The sequence below is a fragment of the Rhodnius prolixus genome, unplaced genomic scaffold, assembly GCF_049639745.1.
Source record: "Rhodnius prolixus isolate KJV_2025 unplaced genomic scaffold, Rpr scaffold_5, whole genome shotgun sequence".
Lineage (NCBI taxonomy): Eukaryota > Metazoa > Arthropoda > Insecta > Hemiptera > Reduviidae > Rhodnius > Rhodnius prolixus.
The window spans coordinates 40258324-40280251 of record NW_027411624.1 but is presented as its reverse complement, the minus strand read 5'-3'; the positions used below and the strand labels follow the sequence as shown (position 1 = coordinate 40280251).

The following is a 21928-nucleotide window of genomic DNA, read 5'->3' as shown; positions in this document are numbered from 1 at the left end:
CGATACCGAAAATTTAAGTTTTACTATTACTGTTCCCGATAAAAGAGTAATATTCTTTAAATAATTTCAAAAATTAATTTGTTATGATGGTTTTGGTTTTCGACCGTCGTTATTAGCTTTATTTAAGTATAAGACACAGTCACATTCATTTACCTGGGAAATATTGTAAACATTAAAATAAATTGCTGTAAAATTAAATAATGATAAATAAGTGATAATATTTGATTTACAAATATTGCGTAAATAGTAAAATATTAAAAACTTACAACATTACAGGAACAAGCTCGTGAATACCCGTTCTTTAATCATTTTTATTTTTTTCAATAGAATGACTTTTAAAGTATTCACATACTCTAGTGGTCGCCAGAGTCATGAGAGTGTACATGTGGAAGATAAAAAATAAGTAAAAATGCTGTGAGTAATAATTAAAAAAACATAGAGCTGTCTAAAATGATTTTTATTTTTAAATAGCAAAAGAGAAGTAAGATTATTACTAATTTCAATCATAACTTCTTTTTTGTTTTTTGCCAAGCTTTCGACCTACTTAGGTCATCATCTTTAGGGCTTATACATAATTAACAATTATAATTTTACATTTTTTTAGTTTAGAATACTTAAACTGTATTAAGTATTACAGTATTATTAAAGAGGACCGAATACAATCAACCTTCAATGTACATAAATAATGTTAAACAAATTATAACTGTTGACGAGTATAAGCACTGAAAATGAACTAGCCCCTAGATCGAAAACTTGGCAAAAAATAAAAATAAATTACTGAAAAAAATATGACTGAAGTTGGCCATTAATATTTCTTATTTGGATCAAATGAATCGTTCATCAAAAAAAAAGTAATGGCTGTGGAAATATTTTCTAAATTGTAGAGTCTACAATATTAGTTAATAAAGATTTGGGTTGTTGCAAAAAATTACAGTTATAAAGGAGGATTTTTCCTATATTATGAAGAAAATTTTGAGAATTTTATCTTTTATAGAAAAAGAGAAAAAAATTGTCAAAGTTGGGTGTTTTTCAACGTTACGCTTTTTCTTGCACTTTTTGACGATCAACCCTTATACAACTGTCCTACCGGACAGTTTTAATTTAGATTCCTGAATATATGAAATAACAAAGACAACCTTGTAGTCTAATATTTATTATTTTAAATCATTACCATATAAACTACAAATAACGCATTTTTTTTTTTTTTTTTTTTTTTTATTCCATATAGGGAAAAAACTTCAATCACATACATACAATATTAATATATTAAATAAGGCAGTTTGGTTTAATTTTAATTTAATTACACATTTTTATGGTGTTTGATAAAAGCTATTTATTACCCATAGAAAATTTTCTATAGTGCTTTATTTTTTATTAATTTACTTTGAAATGAAAACGAACAGTTTTCCTAAAATTACTAATTGTGCGATTGTACAAATAAAAATTAAATATGTGTCAATATTGAATACTGAAAATATAATAACACAAACAGAATCCCGGGGGTTACGTCTTATTAATTAGGAATATACATGCCTGGTTAAGCATTAAGCAGATTAATGCTTGTTCTGGAGCCGTGGCCCTAAAATATAATGAAAGAAGGTTTTATCATATTGTTGCAAACAGAATTTGACTTTATTAAGTAATGTTAATGGCCTGTAATATATCTAGCGGCAGAGGAGGTTTGATCTGGAAAGCTTGAAAATAGTTTTATATACCCTCTAAAAAAATTAAAACTTCAAAATCAGAAGATATCCTCCCCTCTCCACGAACCGTGAGGATCATGATTTGCTTTCTGAGTAAATGTACAGAATAGATGAAAGTAAAAATCTTAGAAGACTATCAGAAAAATGGAGACTGGTCTGTGGCGAACTGAAGCGACCATAAGCATGAAGTTATATTCACCAACACCTCTAAATTTTGGGCACAAACGGGGTGGTATCAAATAATTCTGTTATTTTACAAGCCTGTTTAAATGAACATGCTTGTAATAATCTAGTAAAACAATAGGATGAAAAAAAGAATTGCCATTTCAGTCGTGATACATTTATTCTGCCGAGCTTTCGACCTAGGGACTAGGGTCATCTTTAGGGCTGTGGAACGTATTTACAGATTGTTAACAATGATTCTATTAAAATGAATATGTATAATATAACAAAATTTACAAAAATTATTTACCTAGTTTGTAAATTTCGTTATATTATACATATTCATTTTAATAGAATCATTGTTTACAATCTGTAAATACGAGTATGTTCCACAGCCTTGAAGATGACCTAGTCCCTAGGTCGAAAGCTCGGCAGAATAAATGTATCACGACTGAAATGGCAATTCTTTTTTCATCCTATTGAAACTATGAATCAGTCACCAAAAAGAATGAACAACGTTTTACTTTAGATTTGGGCCAGTAAAGTTAGTTGACAATTGTATAATTAAACAAAAGAAAATTAGTTTTTCACGTAGTTTTTTTTTTAAAGTTGAATGTTTTTAATCGACTCCCGTTTAAAGTCTCTACAAAAAATTAAATCCTCATACTTGCTTATAGACTACTTACCAAAAGAATGCTGCTGTTTATAACAGAATGAATTTTAAAGGCCCTCCCCCCCCCCAAAAAAAAAACATTGGAGTCAAGGCCTTAGAATGTCTTCAAAAACTTGATTTATACGAAGGAGGAGGCTTTTTTTTTACTTTGTTTCTGCTAATCAAATCTGTTCCGAGCAAAGTGCTTTTGGGGACGAAGCAGTAACATATCACACTAATAGCTCTCCCTTTCAGCTAAAGCATTTTATAGAACAGGATGTTAATCTACCCAAGGTTCACCTCCTCCTAAGAAGAATGGGTGAAAAATACTGTAAAAAGTTGTAAAAATAAATAAATATAAGTTTTAATAATTCAATAAATAAATTACAACAAACAGTGCAAAACAAAAAATAGAACCTACGAGAATCTCAGAAGTTGTCTGAACAAAATAGCGGGGACGTAACCCAGGGTTTTCGTCAATTAATACAAATTAATCAATTAAATTGAACAATTTTTACACAAATCCATAAAATGAATCACATTTATGGAAGCAAGAAAATCACTGGAACTTGATTTAAAAAAAAAAAAAATCAACAAAGTACCACAAAAAAAAAATCAGCCTTTGTTGCTTTTTTTAATTAATTTTTTTCTAATTATTATAAATTAATTAAAAAAAAAAATTGGCTAGTATCAGGGGAGGACTTAGTCACAATACTTTTCTTTTTTTGTTTAACAACCCTGAGACGGTTAAAATAATTCTTTTTTCCTAAGAAAACAAAAAAAATATTAACACCACAATTATTACCAAAATACAACAATAAATTCCCTAAGTCCCTGTACTAATTTTAAATTAATTAAATACAAATTCAAAAAAATACAAAAAAAACAAAATGAAAGACGAAGAAAAATAGCATAATTTAATTTTAAAAAAAATTATGTAATAATATTGCACTAATACTTTTTTAATTGCCATTACATAATGACACTGTTGCACAACATTCAACAGTGATATTAATGGGCTATTGGAAAAATGTTAATAAAAATAAATTAATTTATAAAAAAAAGTAATTAATAAATATGTTTCTAATTAAAGAATACCTTCCAGTGTTTTTTTTAAATTTTTAAATGACAAGACTCACCCTTTCATCTAGAAAAGTTCATTGCTTTCATTAATAACGCACTTTTAATTTTATAATACCCTACCACTTACACTAATTTACCAAATACAATCTCTATGCAGTAATAACATTATTTATTATTATTATTTTTGTTATCTCTGTTTTGTAGTATACATAGATATATATATACTGTATAATGTATAAATGTATATAAACAACTGGTACAATATGAAAGCTCTTTACTAAAAAAAAAATTATTTTTCCTTTTTATCCTACGGAATGTCTTAAGCAAATTAAATAAATAAGAAAAAAGGGTATCCCCAGTATGTATTAATTTGTATAAAAGGTATTTCCTTTATATTATAAAGAAAGAGAGAGAGAGAGGGCTTAATGTAGGAGCTTAAAGTTCATTAGAAGATGAAATATATTTTTTCTCCACTCAAAAATATAAAATAAAATAAAATAATAATATTATCCAAAATACAACACTTCTTTCTTTACGAAGATATTACATAATTTCGAGTTGAAGATGGCAATAACATACAAGTGGAGGCAGGATTTCCAAATATCGGAGGGAGCTTTGTTGTAGAAATCAGATCTAGTTTGGACTAAAAAATCGTTTTTAACTATTTGCCATGGATTAATTACAAACAGAAATGTAGCAATATAATTATTTAACAACAAATTCTCGTTCAGCTATTCGTACAAAAATTATAATAATTATATTATACTAAAAAAGTACACAAAAATTATACTTTTTCTTTCTGTCTTACACGTTAAAAAAACTCTTATAAAATGATAGTTCCCAATGTTATAGTCTATGGATGAGACACAGATAAGGGGAATAGCTAGGAATAGGCGCTGATGACCATAAACTTCGACGCGCCGGAAAAAAAAATAAAATAAAATAGAATCAATCCTTACTTGGGAGTCAGAAAAGTCTGCAATTTTAAATTAATTAAAATTTTGGCACTCATTTATAAAATTATTTCTCATATAACCCTTGTAAAAAAGAAACTAGAAAAATAAGGCATTTCATGGACGGAATGGTTCTATAAATGCAGATTTATTAATAAAAATGAAGTCACAGTTTATTCCCCCTTAAATACTTAAGTATAAGTTGTAAAATAAAATGTAGATTAGAGCTTGAATAATTATGATTTATAAGAATAGACAATCAAGCTCAGGATAGATTCTTAAACGCGTACAATAAAGGGGCCTCAAATAGATAAGTTCCAAAAAACAAAAACAAAGTTAAAATCTTTCCCAAGACTAAAATTCTTAGTGAAGATCTAAGCAAATTATTACAGTACGCCATCAAAAAGGACAATTTAATAAAGAAAAAACAAAATTCTTTAAATGACAGAAGTCAATAGTTTTTTATATTTCTTACCCGAAGTCTTTTGGTAGTCAAAAAAAAAAAAATAAAGTAAACCAAGATGATGATGCTTTTCGAGGACGAAGAGAATTCAGTCATGTATTGAAGGTAGATAAAAACGTTACGAAATTGATCATCAACTGCCGTATTTATAACGTTTTCAATTTAGGCTTCAAAGATGTTTTAAAAATTAAAATATCTGTTAACATTTTAAATAATTTTTTCGGAGTTCAAAAATTAGGGAAGCTACCTATAAAAGGACATGAGGAATTGATTTACCTCGCTAAGTTCACCCTTTCAACTAAGCTCCTTTTAATTGCTGTTTGGGGAAGGAACATTTAATTTTGACATTATTCAACAACCTTCTATTAAATTTTGAGATGTCTTATGTGGATATTACTTAATAATGGATTAATTTTATATTCCACAGTGTCTTATTCGTGAGGAATCTTAATATTTGAGTTTCTGTAATTCAACCAACCCGCATAGCCACGCCTTGAAGAAGATAATATATTTGTCGAAACGTTGGCAAAAAGACGAGTTTGTTTTTTATTTGACCAATTCCTCGCCAATCTTGAATCTTTAACAATTTGCGGTCACGAAACCTATATATTCAAACCTATATATTCTTATTATTTCGGTTTAAGTAGCTAATAAAATGTCAAAAAGTAGAAAATACATGGAGGCAGAACATGTAGCTAAGATGAGAGAAGATGAAATTCCTAGCAAGATACTAGAAGGATCCAGGAGAGTAAGTAGACCAAAGCTGCGCTGGGATAGGATAGTGTGGCAAGGGATGCTGCATGTATGTTAGGATTTCGAAATTGGACGACGGCTACGCAGGAAAGAGCGGTTTTTTTTTTCTTTTCAATTGTTGAGGGTAAGGATTAGCGAAAGAAAGAAGTGAGTTTCAAGAGTTAGGCTTTTTAAAATGGATCTTAAATCTAAAATGCTGTTCTTTGTTTTAAAACTCTGAAAATGAATTTTAAAAAAATACCAGAGATACCCCTCTAAGTCCAGCCTTACTATTGGCAGTGAATTGTAAGTAAAATTTACTCCCTTATCAGCCCCCCATATTTTTTTAAAGATTCTTTTTTTATCAAAAAGATAGAACTTAAAAAAATTTTCTTTGTACTGTTTAAAACATTTTTAAGTTACCTTCCTAGCAAAGTTTTTTTTTTTTTTTTACTACTCCCTTCTGTTTCACTTTCTCGATGATCTTGACTGTGGAGGTGGCAGGGCGATTGGCTGGCTACCTACAGTTGCTAAAGATGTATCCAATTTTCTAGTTTCTGACTCCAAAGCGTACGCATCTAAGCCTGGATCTTGTGAAACATTACGCAGTGATGTGTCTAAAGCTCTGTGTAACTGTTGAACTTCTCGTCCAGTCTGACCGCTTCTCAATATAAACATCTGTCTCCTTTTCACTTCTTGGTTTAATTGATCACGTAGCATTTTGATCTGTAAAAATTGAACATTTACACAATGAAATAGGGTATAAATGGGTGCTAATGACCTCAGTAGACGATGCCGTAATAAATAACAGATTTTGACTGTAACAAATCAGTTTTAAACAAAAAGGCTACGCAATTTTTTGTTGCTTTAAACCCAAACTGAAATAGTTTTCAATTAGCATTAAAAAATTAGGCATTTCATATGTTGAATTAAAAGTTCCTTTGTTTTTACTCTCCTGTTAAGTTGGTTTATTCAGGCAAAAAGATGTGCATTACTTTCAACATCCAACTCTACGTATATAAATAGTATATTAATTTATTAATTTCTACATTCAAGAAATAATAATGTACCTGATTTTCAAGTCGTAGAACTTGCTGTCGATGTGATTGTTCCCTGGCTTCAAGTAACCTTTCAGTCTGAAGTTGAGCCGATTTATATCGTTCAACATCGCTGCTCCATTCTTTGCCACATCTTAAATGTTCAAATAACATTCTGTTAATATCTCAAACACTAATTTTAATATCATAATTAATATCTAATTCAAAAAATAAGAATTGAAGAAAAGTGAATAGTTAAGTAGAAATTTTATTTAAGTTACAAAGAGTTCAAAACAAATGCTTAAGGCTGGTTGGGTCATATCTCCGGGTGGACACCCATTTTTTTTTTTTTTTTTTTTTTTTTCAAGAGGGGGGAAATGCTACTTACGCACATCAATGTGCCGGACTCCATATAAATATGCCTACCGGCTAAAACCCCCCCCCCCATACACCTGAGCCTAGCCTGGATTCGCTTTCTCAGCACTGCATCAGGCTAGGCTCCTTAACCTAGCCCTAACGGGCCCCTTCTCCCATATTCACCTCTGCACGTTTAGTAAACATTATCTCCCGGACAAAGGAAGTAACCTTTGTCCAGTTGTTTCGACTACTCAACAGAGTCTGGACAAATCTTCCAGGCACCAGTTCCCCAACCTCCTGCTCAAGGTTACTTCTGGGTCGAGCCCACCTTTCACATTCAAAAACCGTGTGCCGAGCATCGTCGCGTGGAGCTTGGCAATACAAGCAGGCCGATACCTCTTCTTTACCTACCTTTTTCAGATAATCTCTGAAGAATCCGTGTCCAGAAAGGACTTGGGTCAAGGGATAATTTACCTCACCATGGCTTCTACCAACCCAGCTTTCGATGTTTGGAATCAAGATAGCGGTCCAGCGGCCTCGGTGCTCCGCATCCCACTCTTCCTGCCACGCTGCCATGGTACGCTCTCGCTCTTCCCTAGCTATATCCACGCGATTATTCTCGCCCCGTCTAGCATAGATTCTTGCACGCTCCCGAGCTAGGAGGGCTATAGGTATAACCCCGGCTATTACCAAGACGGCCGGCTCCGACACGGTGCGGTAAGCAGAGGCAATCCGGAGTGCGCCGAGTCTCTGCACCCGCGCGAGCCTTTTTCTATACATTTTCTTTCGCAAGGCTCCTGCCCAAATCTCTGCGCCGTACAACATCACAGAGTGGGAAACACTCATCAATATTTTGCGAGTACTCGCCCTGGGACCTCGCACGTTAGTCATCAACCTTGACAGACGCGCTACTGCACTCGCAGCTTTATCGGCAGCCTCTTGGATATGTCTTCCAAAGCTGAGCTTAACGTCCATGGTTACACCCAAGTACTTAACCGCTCTAGCCGAAGACACCACTTCCCTACCAACATAGAACGGGATGCACGGGTTGATCCTTCTCTTTGTCAATATGACGACCTCCGTCTTAGCCAAAGCTAACTCCAGTCCATGTTCCACCATCCAACCATTCACTCTTCGCATAACCTGGTGTAACTTAGTTTGCGCTTTTTCTAAATTACGCACCGATATCAGCGCTGCGACATCATCAGCGTAAGCGATTAATGCCGTATCTTCAGGCATTTCTAACCGCAGTAATCCGTCGTAAGTGACGTTCCAGATATCGGGGCCTAGAATCGACCCCTGCGCAACTCCCGCTGTGACAGTCATGATTTTAGGACCTGCCTCTGTTTGATAGACTAGCGACCTATCTCTGAAGTAGTCGTCGAGAACCCTCAATAAATATGGCGAAATATGGAAATTTCTCTCAAGTGCCTGCAGGGCGTCGGACCACTTGAGGGAATTAAACGCGTTCTTGACATCTAGCGTGACTAGCAATACTATCTTCCGCGTACGTTGACTACGACTTTCTGCTCTTTGAACCGCCCTTACAACCTCCTCTACTGCTTGCAGTGTAGACCTAGCTGGTCTAAAGCCATACTGCCTGGGTGATAGACCGCCTGCTTCCCAAATTTCTTCCGTAAGCCTTAGCTTAATAAGTTTTTCAAAGAGCTTCCCTACCGTATCCAGCATGCATAGCGGACGGAATGACGAGGGGAGTGAACCTCCCTTGCCTTTGCTAATTAGAACTAGCCGGGCAATCTTCCACCTATAACTAAATATGCCGGATTTTAAACATGCATTAAACATTTGTAACAATATGTCTGGTTTTCCTCGTGCTATCATTGCTACAACTTCATTGGGTATGCCGTCCGGGCCTGGGGCCTTCTTGGTTTTCAAAGTAACCGCTGCATCCTGGACTTCTTCTTCCGTAAAAAACGGGATATTCATAGGAGCTTCAAATAATCTCTCTGGTCTTTCGGGGTGTGTGGGGAAAAGACCCTTTACAATCCCTTCCATAGCCTCCGCATCCAAGACCGCTTGCTTCTTCAAGCCGGCAATCTTTTGAGTTACGATTTTGTAACCTAAACCCCAAGGATCTCGGTCTACTTCCGCTACGAGAGAATCCCAACAGCGTTTTTTGCTCAGGTAAATTGCCTTCCGCAGCTCGTGTTTCGCCTCTCTATATTCAGCTGCACGGCATGCGGCTGTCGGCCTTCTTCTTGCTCGTTGAACCCTCCTCCTCTTCTTAATACAATCCCTACGGAGATCCGCAATTCGCGAGTTCCACCAATAGGCTGGCCGCCTCCCTCTCCAACAAACTCTCCTGGGCATTGATTGGTTACACGCCTCCGAGATAATGTTCATGCCTAAGGTAACCACTGCCTCAGCTCCAACTCTACCCTCCTCACTAACCGGATTGCTTTCTGTCATCCCGTCCTCAATCGCCTTCCAGAAAACCTCTTCATGTATCTTATCTAGATTCCAGCCTACACTATCCTTTGGCTTCCATATCCTATCCACACTTTGTGTTATTCTAAACGTGATATATTGGTGGTCGCTCCCAGTAATTTCTTCAATAACCCTCCAATTTTCAACAGAAGATGCCAGATTCTCCGAAGCTAAGGAGATATCAGGAATTGTTTCTAAATAACCCGGACGCCTAAATGTAGACACGTTCCCTTTATTAAGCACAACCAGTCTCGTTCTGGCTATCATTTCGAGAATATTTCTACCCCTCATATCCGTCTCAGGCATACCCCAGTCTACCGCCCTAGCATTAAAGTCGCCGACCACAATGATTTGGCCAGTCATCTCTCGGATATCATCCTCCAAGGAGTTTAACTTCCTCCTGAATTCATGTACGCTCTCATTAGGAGTGAAATAGCAGCTAATAAAGGTGATATTCCGACTCCGCGCCCACACGTATCCGTTATCTCTACCCACCGACTCAATTGGAAAACTCCCCTGATTAGGAATCCAAATTGCGGCTGTGCCTGACAAATCGTTATACCAAAGACCGGTGTCCCTAACTCTATACTGCTCACAAAGAAGTAATATGTCTGCTTCGTTCTCAGCAACCAGCTGATCCAAAAGCGAATCAGCTAACCTACTCCTATGGAGATTCCCTTGAAGGATTCTCATACTATTGCAAATTTCTTCTTAGCTTGTTCTAATGCTTGCCGAAACACAGTACAGTCACCTGAACCTAGTATGTGCTGGCACTTTTTATTCTCCAAACCCCTATTACGACACAGCATGCAACTAATATCTGCCGTACAAACGGCAGCCAAATGCCCTTCATTACCACATTTATAACATAAATTGCTGCGGTCCGGCCCCGCACAAGCTGCCGACATATGACCGTATGACAAGCATTTAAAGCATTTCAAGACTGTGATTCTTCTTCTCACTCGACACCTTACCCAGCCTACCCGAAGTGTGCCTTCTTTTTCCAGTTTGTCCGCTATTCTTACACTGAGCTGGACAATCGCCGCCTTCAGACCTCTACTACTCGCCTTCGTCAGGTGAATTCTAAGATCGCCTGGATTTCCGCCTACCTGCTGCTCAACTGCGTGCCTAATCTCTTCTTCATCTGCAAGGGCATCCAAGTCCCGTATTTCTACTGTGGTTCTAGGTTCCAGACAAGTAGCCGTTGCCTTTTCCTGGAGTACAGCATTAAGGGCTGCCCCGAAAGCTACCTTATCTTTAGTTTCGGCACCTAGTTCTACCAGGATATCTCCTGCCCTAGTCTGTCTGATGCGACTAACCTCAGCACCAACATCCTCCGGTTTTATTCGTTCTCTTAATTCTTTCAACACTTCCGCATATGATTTGCCCTCTGCAGGCTTAATTAGCACCGCGTCCGGGCGCGTTCTCGGCGGTCCTTTCTCTCTCCTGTTCCTCTTCGTCCTTGGATTAGCTCTCTCGGGGATCTTTCCCACTTCCCCGGACAAACCAGCCTCCTCCATCCTATTTTCCTCCTCCCTCACCCCACCCTTCCGAGGGGCCCGGACTCTCTTAGGGCGTACTTCGACCCATTCATTTGGAGTCGTGTTCTCTCCCAAATCGACCAGGGGCACTTCAACCTCAACTTTCCTTGCTACCCTCATATTTTGTGTAGCAATTAACCCTTTGTCTGCCAACGGTGTCTGTGTCGACACGGACACGATATCTTTCGATTTAGGCTTGTCTAGCTTGGCTTGCGACAAACGGACCAAACGTTGCAAAGCAACACTCCAGAAACCTCTAAGGGCCTGGACGACCTCGACCGACTCCTCAATTTCCAACAAGCCATCCTTGACGTCCGTACTCATATTGCGTTGCCGGCTTGCCGCCCCTTTCATCTTCGCAATGACTCCGCGCATGCGCTTCAATTCTTCATCAACCCTTCTGCACGCATCCTCCATATCCGCCTGCTCCGGAGACCCAACCGGGCCGCCCGCCAGCACACCGGAAATTGCCGGTGAGACAAACCGTGGTTCCCGTCTCCGTGGGGAAGGTTCAGGGCTTGAATCCCTCGAATACGAATTTTTTCCATCAGTGCTTAATTCAGAATTAAGCAGTGTATTCGCAGGCGGTGTCCTTTTTACTTTGGCACTCTTCTGGAAAGGACTGTAATCACTCGTTGACGGAAAATCTCTACCCATGTCTACGCTACTTAGCGTCTTACTACTTTTTTGGGCTAGGGTAGCCTCAACATTTGTTTCTTGCGTTTTAACCGTAATTTTTTTATTTGTGCTCTTCATTATATTTATTTAAAAAGAAGAAATGGCAAAGAAGGAAAGGAACGATAACAGAAAAGGAAAAAACCGGCCCGACGCCCAGCCCCCGAGAACGCCATGTCCCCGGACCCACCACCCCCCAGGCGCGACGCGCCCACGGCCGGTGGCCTCGAACAGAGCCCCCCGCCCATAACGGCAGGCCCCTACCCGGTCGCCATCCGGAACTACCGCTACAGACGAGATTATACACCGGCTGATGTGGCAGCCAGGCCGTGATGGCTAATCCGGCCCGGGCCACTGTACTATCCGGCGGCCTGGGGACGCAAGTAAACCCCAGTTTTAGGATGTACCCTCCGGCGGGAGGCCCGCCGCGCGAAGCGAGCAGCCGCCCCGGGGAACGCCACCACGAGCAGGCGCGGGCCGGTGGGAAATTTTAAAGGATTGGGGAATGGGTCATCAAGGGAAAAGGCTAGGGAGAAGAATATGGGATGAAGATAAGGATGGGACTTTAGAAAGACAAAGGCAGGACAAAGGATTAGGTCAACGGACAGTTGCCCCTTTAGCCGACTCTTACGGCGAGCGGAAGACACTGAGGCCCTATTCTAACCCGGGAACCCCACGGGTAGGGTGGACACCCATAGACTACATACATGTAGCACTTGACGTTGCCAGCGTGTCCACATTTATCTACAATGCTATGGAAAACTTTGTAACTTCCTGTACACATAGTCACTACCCACATATAAAGAGTATTGTAGACTTAAACTTAAGTTCACTCACTCAGTTTTAAAAAATACAAGCATAAAAGGTTTAAGCATATCTTGCTTTAATTAACTGTATATAGTAAGGTTTTTTTAAAGTTTTTTTTTGCCTTAGTAGTAAGTTCAACTTATTAACCAATGTAAATATTAAAGTTGTGGAGAGTATATAGGCACTGCAGCCTGAAACCTCCTTTTGTAAATATATTTGTACAACTGTTCTTAAATTGTAAATAAACTTTTCAATTTCAATATTAAAAAAAAAAAAAGATTACCTGCTAAAATCTAAAGATTTCAATCTAAGCAGTTCAGCTTCTTTTTTAGACAGTTCTGCCTCCAATGATCTCACTCTTGCCTTCAATTCTATATTCTCCTGTTCTAGCAGTAAATTAGTACTTCCGCCGATTCCTCCACCACCACCTATTCCCATTCCTATTACGCTATCACCGACATCCCATTCTCTTGATCCTTTTTCACCACGTTCATAACTTTTACTCCTTGAAGCGTGTAATTTTCTTTCTAAACTGCGTTTTTCTGATTCTAATTGTCTCACCTGAAATAAAAATATTATTATAAATATACTCGTAAGATTTAAAAAAAATTGTTTAAGCAATAAGAAACCATTAGCCTCTAAAAATGAACGTTCTATGAACAAAAATGGTTCAAAGAACGTTTAATAAGAACAATTGGGACAAAATTCTTTAAAAGAAAAGACACCTATGAAGTTTCAACTAAACCAAAAACAGACAGAATAACAACAAGAAATGTACCTAAAAATGAGCGACATATACCAACCCAGACAAGCAAACATTCACAGTAACAAACAAACCTACGTAGAAGTGGTTCAAGCACTAAAAAAAATAATCCAAACACGAGTTTAAACTACTCAAAGTGGTTTTAAAGTATTTTTTAGGCACCAGTGTCCAAAGGAGGTTCTTTAAAAGAGAACAGTTCTTTTACCTTATCTTTACAAGGTTTCTGTGGGAGCTACGATCAATGATTAGGGTATCCAATTTCTGAGATTACCCGAGAAAATTTTGTTTTTAAACTTACCAGTACTCGTATCTCCATAAGTGAAATATTGGATGCCAAAAAAAAATCAAGTTTTCAACAGACTTACCTTATCTTGAAGAGTATCTAATTTAATATTTAAATCTGAAGCTTGTCTCTTCAGTTCTTCATTATCATTTGGCCAATTGGCCATCCTAAGCTGAGCTTCTAAAGAGGACTTTTCTACCTCACATTGAGCCATTTCTGCTTGCAGACGTGAATGAACTTCTTTAAGATTCTGATAACTTCGACGTAGCTCATTTAGATTAGACTGTGCAGCTTCCAATCTTTCAACAGCAACTCGTTTTTCATTTTCAGCGTTGTAAACGGCTTTTTGTAGTGATTTCAATTTTTCTACGTTCGACTAAAATACAAGAAAGCAGTAAGTTAATTATTTTAAATAAATTATTCAAAAGAGATTCAAGAGTGTTGATTGAATTAAATGGCTAAATAATTGTACTTGCCTGTGAAGTTGATGAAGCATCGGCTAACGTTTTCTGCAGACTATGTATCTCATTGTTCAGCTCTCTTTCAGTACTGCCAGCTCTCTCCAGACTCTGATTGAGCTGATCAACTGTTGACTTCAGAGAACCACATCGTTCCTCAAGTTCAGCGACTGTGCTACTTTCATGTTCCACACGCTCTTGAAGTTTCTATTAACAAATAATTACAGAATAGAAATTTTGAAAACAAATTTCTATAAAAAAAAAAAGCACACCTGAAGATATGATTAGTTTTTGTTAACCTGTATAGCAGCCTCCTTTTCTGTTAACATCAACTGTAACCGCTGGATATCACCTTCCATACCCATCCTTTGTAGTTCCAATTTGGTTGCTCTGGCTTCAGTTTTGGCTAGATCATCCTGAAGAGTTCTCTTTTCACTGTCACATCTAAAAGTGATAAAAGTAAGGAGTAAAAGAAGTTGGGTACATTGGCTTAACTTGATCTTTCGAAATGTAAAAATTCGATAACTTAACTGAACACATTAAAAGTGCTAAGATATATTTTAATTTTTTTTCAAATTATTACTTTTTTGTTGTGATATTTATCGCAAATGTTTTAAAATTCGTTCCATAACTGGCTAGGTATGTAATCTACGTAATTGATTAGTATCTACCCATTATTTTAGTAAATTTTCTGCATATGAATTAATTTTAGATGCATTTTCAGTGAAATAATCGTCTCTGTAGAGAGATAATATTGAGAGCTTGTACGGTTTGACCAGTACATGGGAAGGTACTAATAGGTTACAAATCAGGTGATAGTAATTTTTTCAATCAGCAGAGATTGAAATTTGAACTTTTTAAAATAAATTTAAGATAATAATGAACCCATTACTTAACAATTGAAGATATAAAGAAAATATACTTCTTTTTTTTAGTGACAAATATAATTCAGTATACGGTTATAGTTAGTTACCACAGTTAAGGCCACAATAGTCAATGTGAAAACAATAATAATAATAATTCAAATAATAACATTAATTTATTAATGAGGAATAAGAATCATGAGACTGATGCTAGGAAACTAAATATTGTAAATTTGGTTCCTCTTTCGTAAATTTTCAGACGATTTCTCTGATTGGCGAAAATAAGTACAAAATTTAATATAATTTCCTCATAATTGAATATAGGAAAGTAATTTTTTATTAAGTCGTAGGTTTTTAAGTCCATCACTGTTGGAATTGGAATAGATCCTTACTATCCATAGGTTCAAAACAAATAATTCTTCAAAACGTAAGCTTCTAGCCCAGGTTGTGCAGAAACATGAGTTTATAAGAATAAAATCAAAAGAAAAGAAACAAACCGAGTGATAATAATATCTTCAACAAAGAACTACATAAAAGAGTGGTCAAACAAAATATTAAGATCGATTCATACCTGTTGACCTGTTGTCTTAATTTTTCCAGTTTTTCCTCATACGAAGTTTTTTCCTCGTGACAAGTTCTGAGGGCCATTTCAACAGCTGTCAATCGATCTTGTAAATGTTGAGATTCTTCAGATTTACACTGCATAGCTTCCAACTGTGATTGTAATGCAGCTGATTTCTGACCAAGTCTAGCCTCTAGACTGCCTTTTTCTTCCTGAGCATCTCGTAAAGCGGCTAGTGTAGCATTCAATTTAGATTCCGTACGGGTCAATTCATCAGTCTGACAGCGCATTTGCTTTTTCAATTCACCCGCTTGTGCCTTCAGATCATCTCTTTCACGTTCAACCTGAAATTTTATTGTTAATATTGCTTTTTAGATAATGAAAGTTCTTGAAAGGGATATATTTTTATAAAATTGTTAAATTCTAAAGAATTACTCACTTGTGCCACTTGTTGCATCAATGTTCTGACTCCTTTTCTTACCCATTCCGGATCAACGTCCAGAACAACGTCATGGGCTGGTACTCTTGAACCATCAGAAGTTTCTTGATGAGCAGCCCTTACAGGACTCCATCTTCTAGTAGGAGAAAGAAGTTTGTATGGTAAGTTCACCGTACCATCTAATTGGATACCAGCAATTCTACGCAATGTAGAACCAATACTAGTAAGCTTTTGCTCCACTTCACGTTTTTGGCCTTCAAGCTGTTGCAGCTGCGCATCCAAAGCCCTTACTCGGCCTTCTGATCCTCCAAGTCTGGCCTAAGGTTAGATAAAATGGAAAATTATGCTTAGATCAATTTCAATAATAAATAAGTAAATAAGTAAAACTAACCTTCAGCTCTTGAATTTGTTGAGTGGCATCTGCAAGACACACTTCAAGATTATGCGACTGATCCTGCAATTTCCTTTCGCCAGCTCTGCTATCTTCCAATCTCATCAATAATTCTTCTTCTCGTTCTCGCCATCTTCTTTCCTCTTCATCTCCTTTGTTCCTATTTTTAGCTGCTTCCTCTCTAGAAGTCTCAATTGCGTTTTCCAGTTCCAATACCTAACATTTTCAATAGGCAATGACAACTTGAGCTTATAAGAACTATGCCGACCGAACTTACACAAGTTAATCACACGTAAAGAAGTCTACAGAAGAATATATAAACAGAGAGGCGCATTCAACGGTGAATACAAATCAATTGGCAACTTAAAGTTGTTGGAACGCAGATGATTTAATTTTGAAAACGAAAATTTGATTACTAACAAAAATAAAGTTGAAGTGAAGTGAAAAAAATACTCGTATACTAAACGAAGTAGTTAATACCTGCTTAGAAAGCTGATGAACTTGTTGCTGGGCACGATCTCTTTCCTCAGCTTGAGAATTAATTCTTGCCTGTAACTGGCGTTCTTCCGCAGTTTTCTGTCCAATCATCTCTTTACATTGAGATAGTTCGTCATTCAGACTTGCCAACTGCTGTTTGTGCTCCAATAATGAACGATCAAGTTCCCTCACTAAAGTCTGCAAGCGACCACGTTCAACATCAAGATTTCTTCGGCCGTCTTCTAAGGCTGTAATTGTTTTTTTTAAGAAATAAATTATTTGAAAATACTCAATTCACTCATCAGTTACGAACTTTCTTTACTAACTTGAGCTACCACTTACACGTTATCTTTTGCAATGCTTCTTCCAGTGAACGATTTCCTTCTCTTTTCTGTCCTTCAACTCTCTTCACATGTTCTCGGAGTTCTTTGTTTGAGCTGCTATATTTCTCTTTTTCAAAAGTTGCATCAGCAAGCTGCCTTCTTACATCAGTCAATTCCTTCAACAAGCTATCTCGTGTATTCTCGACTAAAAATAAATAAATTTTTGAATAAATTATAATTTTGCTCTAAGGGTAAATGACTGCTTAAAGATATATAAGATTCTTATACATAATTACCATCTTTTAGCCTATGTGTTGTATCATTTAACTGAACTTGTAGTGCATCCACTTTGTCTTCAGCAAGATGTAATTGCAGCTTGAGATCTTCACAATGTTGAGTCTCAGAATCTCTTTCTTTACATACTTCCTGCCATCTATTTTCCAGCATACCTTTCTCCTCTTCTGATCTTACTCTGTAAACAAATAAGACCAGATATCAATCCATCACTTTTTATTATTTATCTTCAATAGTGTACAACACTCCTTTGCAATTACTATTTGGTATAAAATCTTCTCTTTTTTTTCTTAACCTTGGTCTAAATATTTACTTATTTATCTATTTTTTTTTGTGACTTTCAGTAGAGCAAATGGATTTGAAAAACATTTAATAAAATCTAAAACATATTTACGTTAATAAGTTTCTGAAAAAGACAATCTTCAAACCTCAGCTGATCTAGTTTGGCATTAGTTGCGTTAAGACTATCTCGTAACGAGTTGATTGTTGCTCTATCTTGTTCACTTCTAACAGCCGCGTCTCTTCTATTTCGGTCGTGTGCTTGACGTTCTGCTTCGATTTCTCTCTTTGCCTCTTCCAATTTTTCCACAACTGCTTGATGGTCTTGCTGAGCTGCAAGTCAAATATAGTTGTTTACTTTAAAATAAAATAAAAAGTATTATATCAGTAAGATACTGAAATTGCTCAATATCATTTACTCGTACCTAATAGTACGTATAGTAGACATAATTTATTAGTTAAAAATCAATTTAAATTGCATATGTTATTATTAAAAAATACGAGTATACAGTTCAATAGATAGCTTGTATGTAAAAAAAATAAAATGTTTGTGAGAATTCCAAAGCACGGTAGGTACAATACCTCTGCTTTAGTAAAATAGAATGGAATTCCATAATAAGGAAAAATACAGATAGTTCTTACAAAAAAGTCCAAAAATATTTTAAAATGCATCAACTCTAATATAATAAACTTCACAGTTTCATTTTGGGCGCCGCTGATGGAACATGGTTGTAGAACATAGACGTGTAGTATAAAGTATTTTACGTGTATGATTTAATAATTGGTTTATGTTACACATAAAGCGGTAACGTTAACCAGTGTCACTTTCTAAATTCTAGGTCACCATTAATAGATCTTAAGATCTCGTCGCAAAAACTAAGATTAATTCGGATAAAAATGAAAGATGAAGTATAAGAACGATAACTTTTTCAAAACAAACCGCTGAGTAAGAACTAACCAATCAATAAAGCTTGCTGTTTTTCACTTTCAGCCCGCAGCAGCACTTCCTCATGTTGTTGACAAGTACTCTCAATTTGTTGCTGTAGAGCAGCAATCCTTTCCAGTAGTTGTTTTATCTCCTGATCTTTTTCATTGGCTAAAGTTTCCAAACTACTTAATGCTTTCTTTTCTAAAGCAGCTCTCACTTGTTCCTAACAAAGTAACAAAGGATTATTAGTATTTTATTCTTCTTTTTAACTTTAATGAATACTTTAGATTATTAAAGTATACACCTTCTCTTCACTAAGTTTAGCAACAGCTTCGTCCATTTTCTTTTTTAAATTAGCAATCGTCTGCTTGTATTCACCCTCCATTGAACCAGACTGCTGAAGTAGAGCAGTTTTTGTTTCTTGTGCTTTCTTCTCTGATGATTCCAAGTCTGATTTTAGTTTACTGATTTCTCCTTTCAATGATTCCTACAAAAAAATAAGGATACTATAAATTATAAATTGCAAAATTACAGCACGATTGTATAAATCGAAGCTACAGAATAGAGTCCTACCTGATAGACCAACAATTCTTGTTGATCTCTTTCTAACTGATTTCTTTTTGTATCTAAATTCTCCACATTGGTCTGACAATCAAATAAAGTCGCTTCTAATGCTTCCTTATCAGCTCTCATTGATGCTATTTGTTCTTGTAGTCGTTGAATTTCTTTCTCATGACCCTCCAACAGTACCTACAACAAAAAGGCGGGGAAAAAAATATGGATTTAACTTTGCTCTTATCAAATTTTCTTCTTATAATTTTCATAACTAATTTTCTTTAGAACATGGGAATTCTTTACTCAATATATAGGAGAATCACATCAATGAGAAACCTACGAAATGGACATTCTCTATTGTGAGGTATCGACAATCGCAAAGAAGTACATATAGTAACATTTCTCGGCGAAAATTCCTTACTAAAGTAGTAAGGAATTCAAAGGACTAAAGAAACCGCGGAAGCCCTTTTCGTGAAACTAAAAAAAAACTTGGAAAATCTGCCTTTAGGTCAAGAAATTTTGTTTTTACTCATGATTTTAGGGTATATCAGGTAAAAAGATTTCATATCGCAACATAGCGATTGCAACGAAACACAAAATTTTCCTAATCAAAAGTAGAAATATATAAAAATTCGAACGATTCATTATAGGGTCATTTAACATCAATTTACTTTATTTACGGTTTTTTTACCTGTTTATTTTCCGCATCTTTTACAAGATCTTCTAAACTTCTGTTAATCCTGGCGTTTGTTTCATTTGCTTGTTCTAAACGTTGTTTAATTCTCGAAACTTCTTCTCCTAATGTTTCCCGTTTTCTTGCAGCAACTGCCAGCTGATTACTTAATTCACTTCTTTCTCGTGCTACTTGTCCAAGTTCAAGTTCAACCTAAATATTGATGAAATTTAAATTATAACTTTAGTTTTCTTACTACAATGGTCGAGTTGTTATCTAATATTTAACAAACTTTATTTTGCACAAAAAGAATTTTCCTCAGGATAATTGATCAAATTTAAACTTTTGACACAAATACGAAGTTTAGAGAAAACTTAGGGGCATTTTCTAAAAAAGTGAAAACCCCATTAAGTAATGTGGAAATTTAATCAAATTGTCCTGGAAAAAATTAATTTAAAAAAAAGTTGTAGACCAAAACTAGTGCAATAAAATTAGAAAATTTAAATAGAAGGATTACTTTTTTAAAAAATCTCAAAGAAAGATAATCCACGTGTGAATATTACTTTCGGTTGTGGTTACACACACTTCTAAATAGCACTTGATCAGACTCAAGGTACCTAAATGAAATCTCTAAACATGGCACGACTAAAGATACTTTTCTTACCTATTACGAGAATTTAAAAATAATTAAATAAATTTAAATTACTTTCTCTTTCTCCATCTCTAAGAATTTGCATTTTTCATGTAAAGACACTTTCTCAGAATCCAAATCAAGTCGCATCTGTTCAGCTTGTAATATTTCCTTTCTCAATGAAGCTAAGTCACTGTTTTGATCGGCTACTTGATTTTGAAGAGCTGTTCTTTCTTCTAAAATCTAAGGAAGGAAATAAAACAATGTTTAGTTTAATTAGAAAATGCTACACAACTAAGATTGATTTATTTTCTTCCACGCCTATACTTATTTGCTAGTCCCTTTTTTGTAACAAATGGGAAATTTAAAGTCTTCTCTTTCTGCATAAGAAGACAATAAGCTAATTCTAAGGCAAAAAAAGATACTAATAAAGAGTTTAAATCCTACACTTTAGAAACAAAAGTGAGTTGGCTGGATCGCAGGGAACATCATCTTTTTATAGAAAAACAGAATAAAATAGAAAAGAAATTTATTATTCTGGGACAATTGTCCCCTAAGAATAAAAACAGATGCAATTAGAGGCCTTAATAGTTTGGCCTTAAACAGAAAATATACGTAAGTATTTATAAAAAGTGAAAATAAAAATAACAACAGAAATTAAGGAAATAAATTAAAACAATTAAAATTTCGGAGAAAGATTGATAGAAAGGATATAACTGAATAGACGGGATTTAAAGATCGAAAAGGTAGGAGCATGGCGGACAAATGATGGCAAGGAGTTCCAGAGAGAGGTAGCACGTATAAGGGAGGATTTGTCAAAGGATGAGGTACGGTGTGAGGGAATACAGAGTATTACGGGAATGGATCGAGGATTTAAACTTAAAGAGTTGGAAAAATACAGGATGGCCTTTGAGACTGGATGACTTGAAAAAGGAATGAAGCCCAAAAAATACTGGCGGCGATAGACAGGAAAAAGCCACTTCAACTCATCGCTAGCAGTGGCGAAATGCGGGGGTCGTATAACTTATAGCTCATAAGTTTGGGCCAAAAGATATTTAGATATTTTGGAAACAGCCTAAAGTACTTGGGGTTTGCTGTCAATGGACATAATAAAACTATTTTTGGGGTGGATTACTTTAAAGTCAGATCAAGATTACAATTGAACAAGATCGATCTAAAAGAAAGAAGTATATGTTTGTTTTCTTTCAACAGTCCATTTTCACCTACCAAACAATTAACATCTACCAACCTTTTTCATTTCTTCTTGCAGCTTCTTCTTTTCCGCCTCCAGTGCTGCAGCGAGGGATTCAGCTTTAGCCAAAGATTCGTGCATATCAGACTTTTCAAGAAGTACCTGTTCCAATTCCAATTCAATGTCACCTGTATAAGAAATTTA

At 35.9% G+C, this 21928-nt stretch overlaps 1 protein-coding gene across 16 annotated transcripts in view; it reads right to left on the bottom strand.

Moving 5' to 3' along the window:
• Positions 1-1689: 1689 nt before the first annotated feature.
• The window catches only part of Root (ciliary rootlet coiled-coil, rootletin), a 105044-nt gene continuing 84805 nt past the window's right edge, over positions 1690-21928 (bottom strand). For all 16 annotated transcript variants that reach the window (XM_074136209.1, XM_074136205.1, XM_074136213.1 and 13 more), the window contains 19 exons: positions 21782-21912; positions 20608-20775; positions 19920-20114; positions 19247-19423; positions 18978-19160; positions 18704-18896; positions 17895-18078; positions 17469-17644; positions 17192-17377; positions 16853-17097; positions 16373-16588; positions 15982-16299; positions 15552-15886; positions 14417-14561; positions 14136-14324; positions 13742-14035; positions 12897-13174; positions 6819-6939; positions 1690-6474 (listed from right to left, as the gene is read on the bottom strand). In XM_074136209.1, the coding sequence (XP_073992310.1) occupies positions 6217-6474; positions 6819-6939; positions 12897-13174; positions 13742-14035; positions 14136-14324; positions 14417-14561; positions 15552-15886; positions 15982-16299; positions 16373-16588; positions 16853-17097; positions 17192-17377; positions 17469-17644; positions 17895-18078; positions 18704-18896; positions 18978-19160; positions 19247-19423; positions 19920-20114; positions 20608-20775; positions 21782-21912 (3992 nt within the window). In that variant the 3' untranslated portion in view covers positions 1690-6216. The remainder of the gene's footprint in view (positions 6475-6818; positions 6940-12896; positions 13175-13741; positions 14036-14135; positions 14325-14416; positions 14562-15551; positions 15887-15981; positions 16300-16372; positions 16589-16852; positions 17098-17191; positions 17378-17468; positions 17645-17894; positions 18079-18703; positions 18897-18977; positions 19161-19246; positions 19424-19919; positions 20115-20607; positions 20776-21781; positions 21913-21928) is intronic.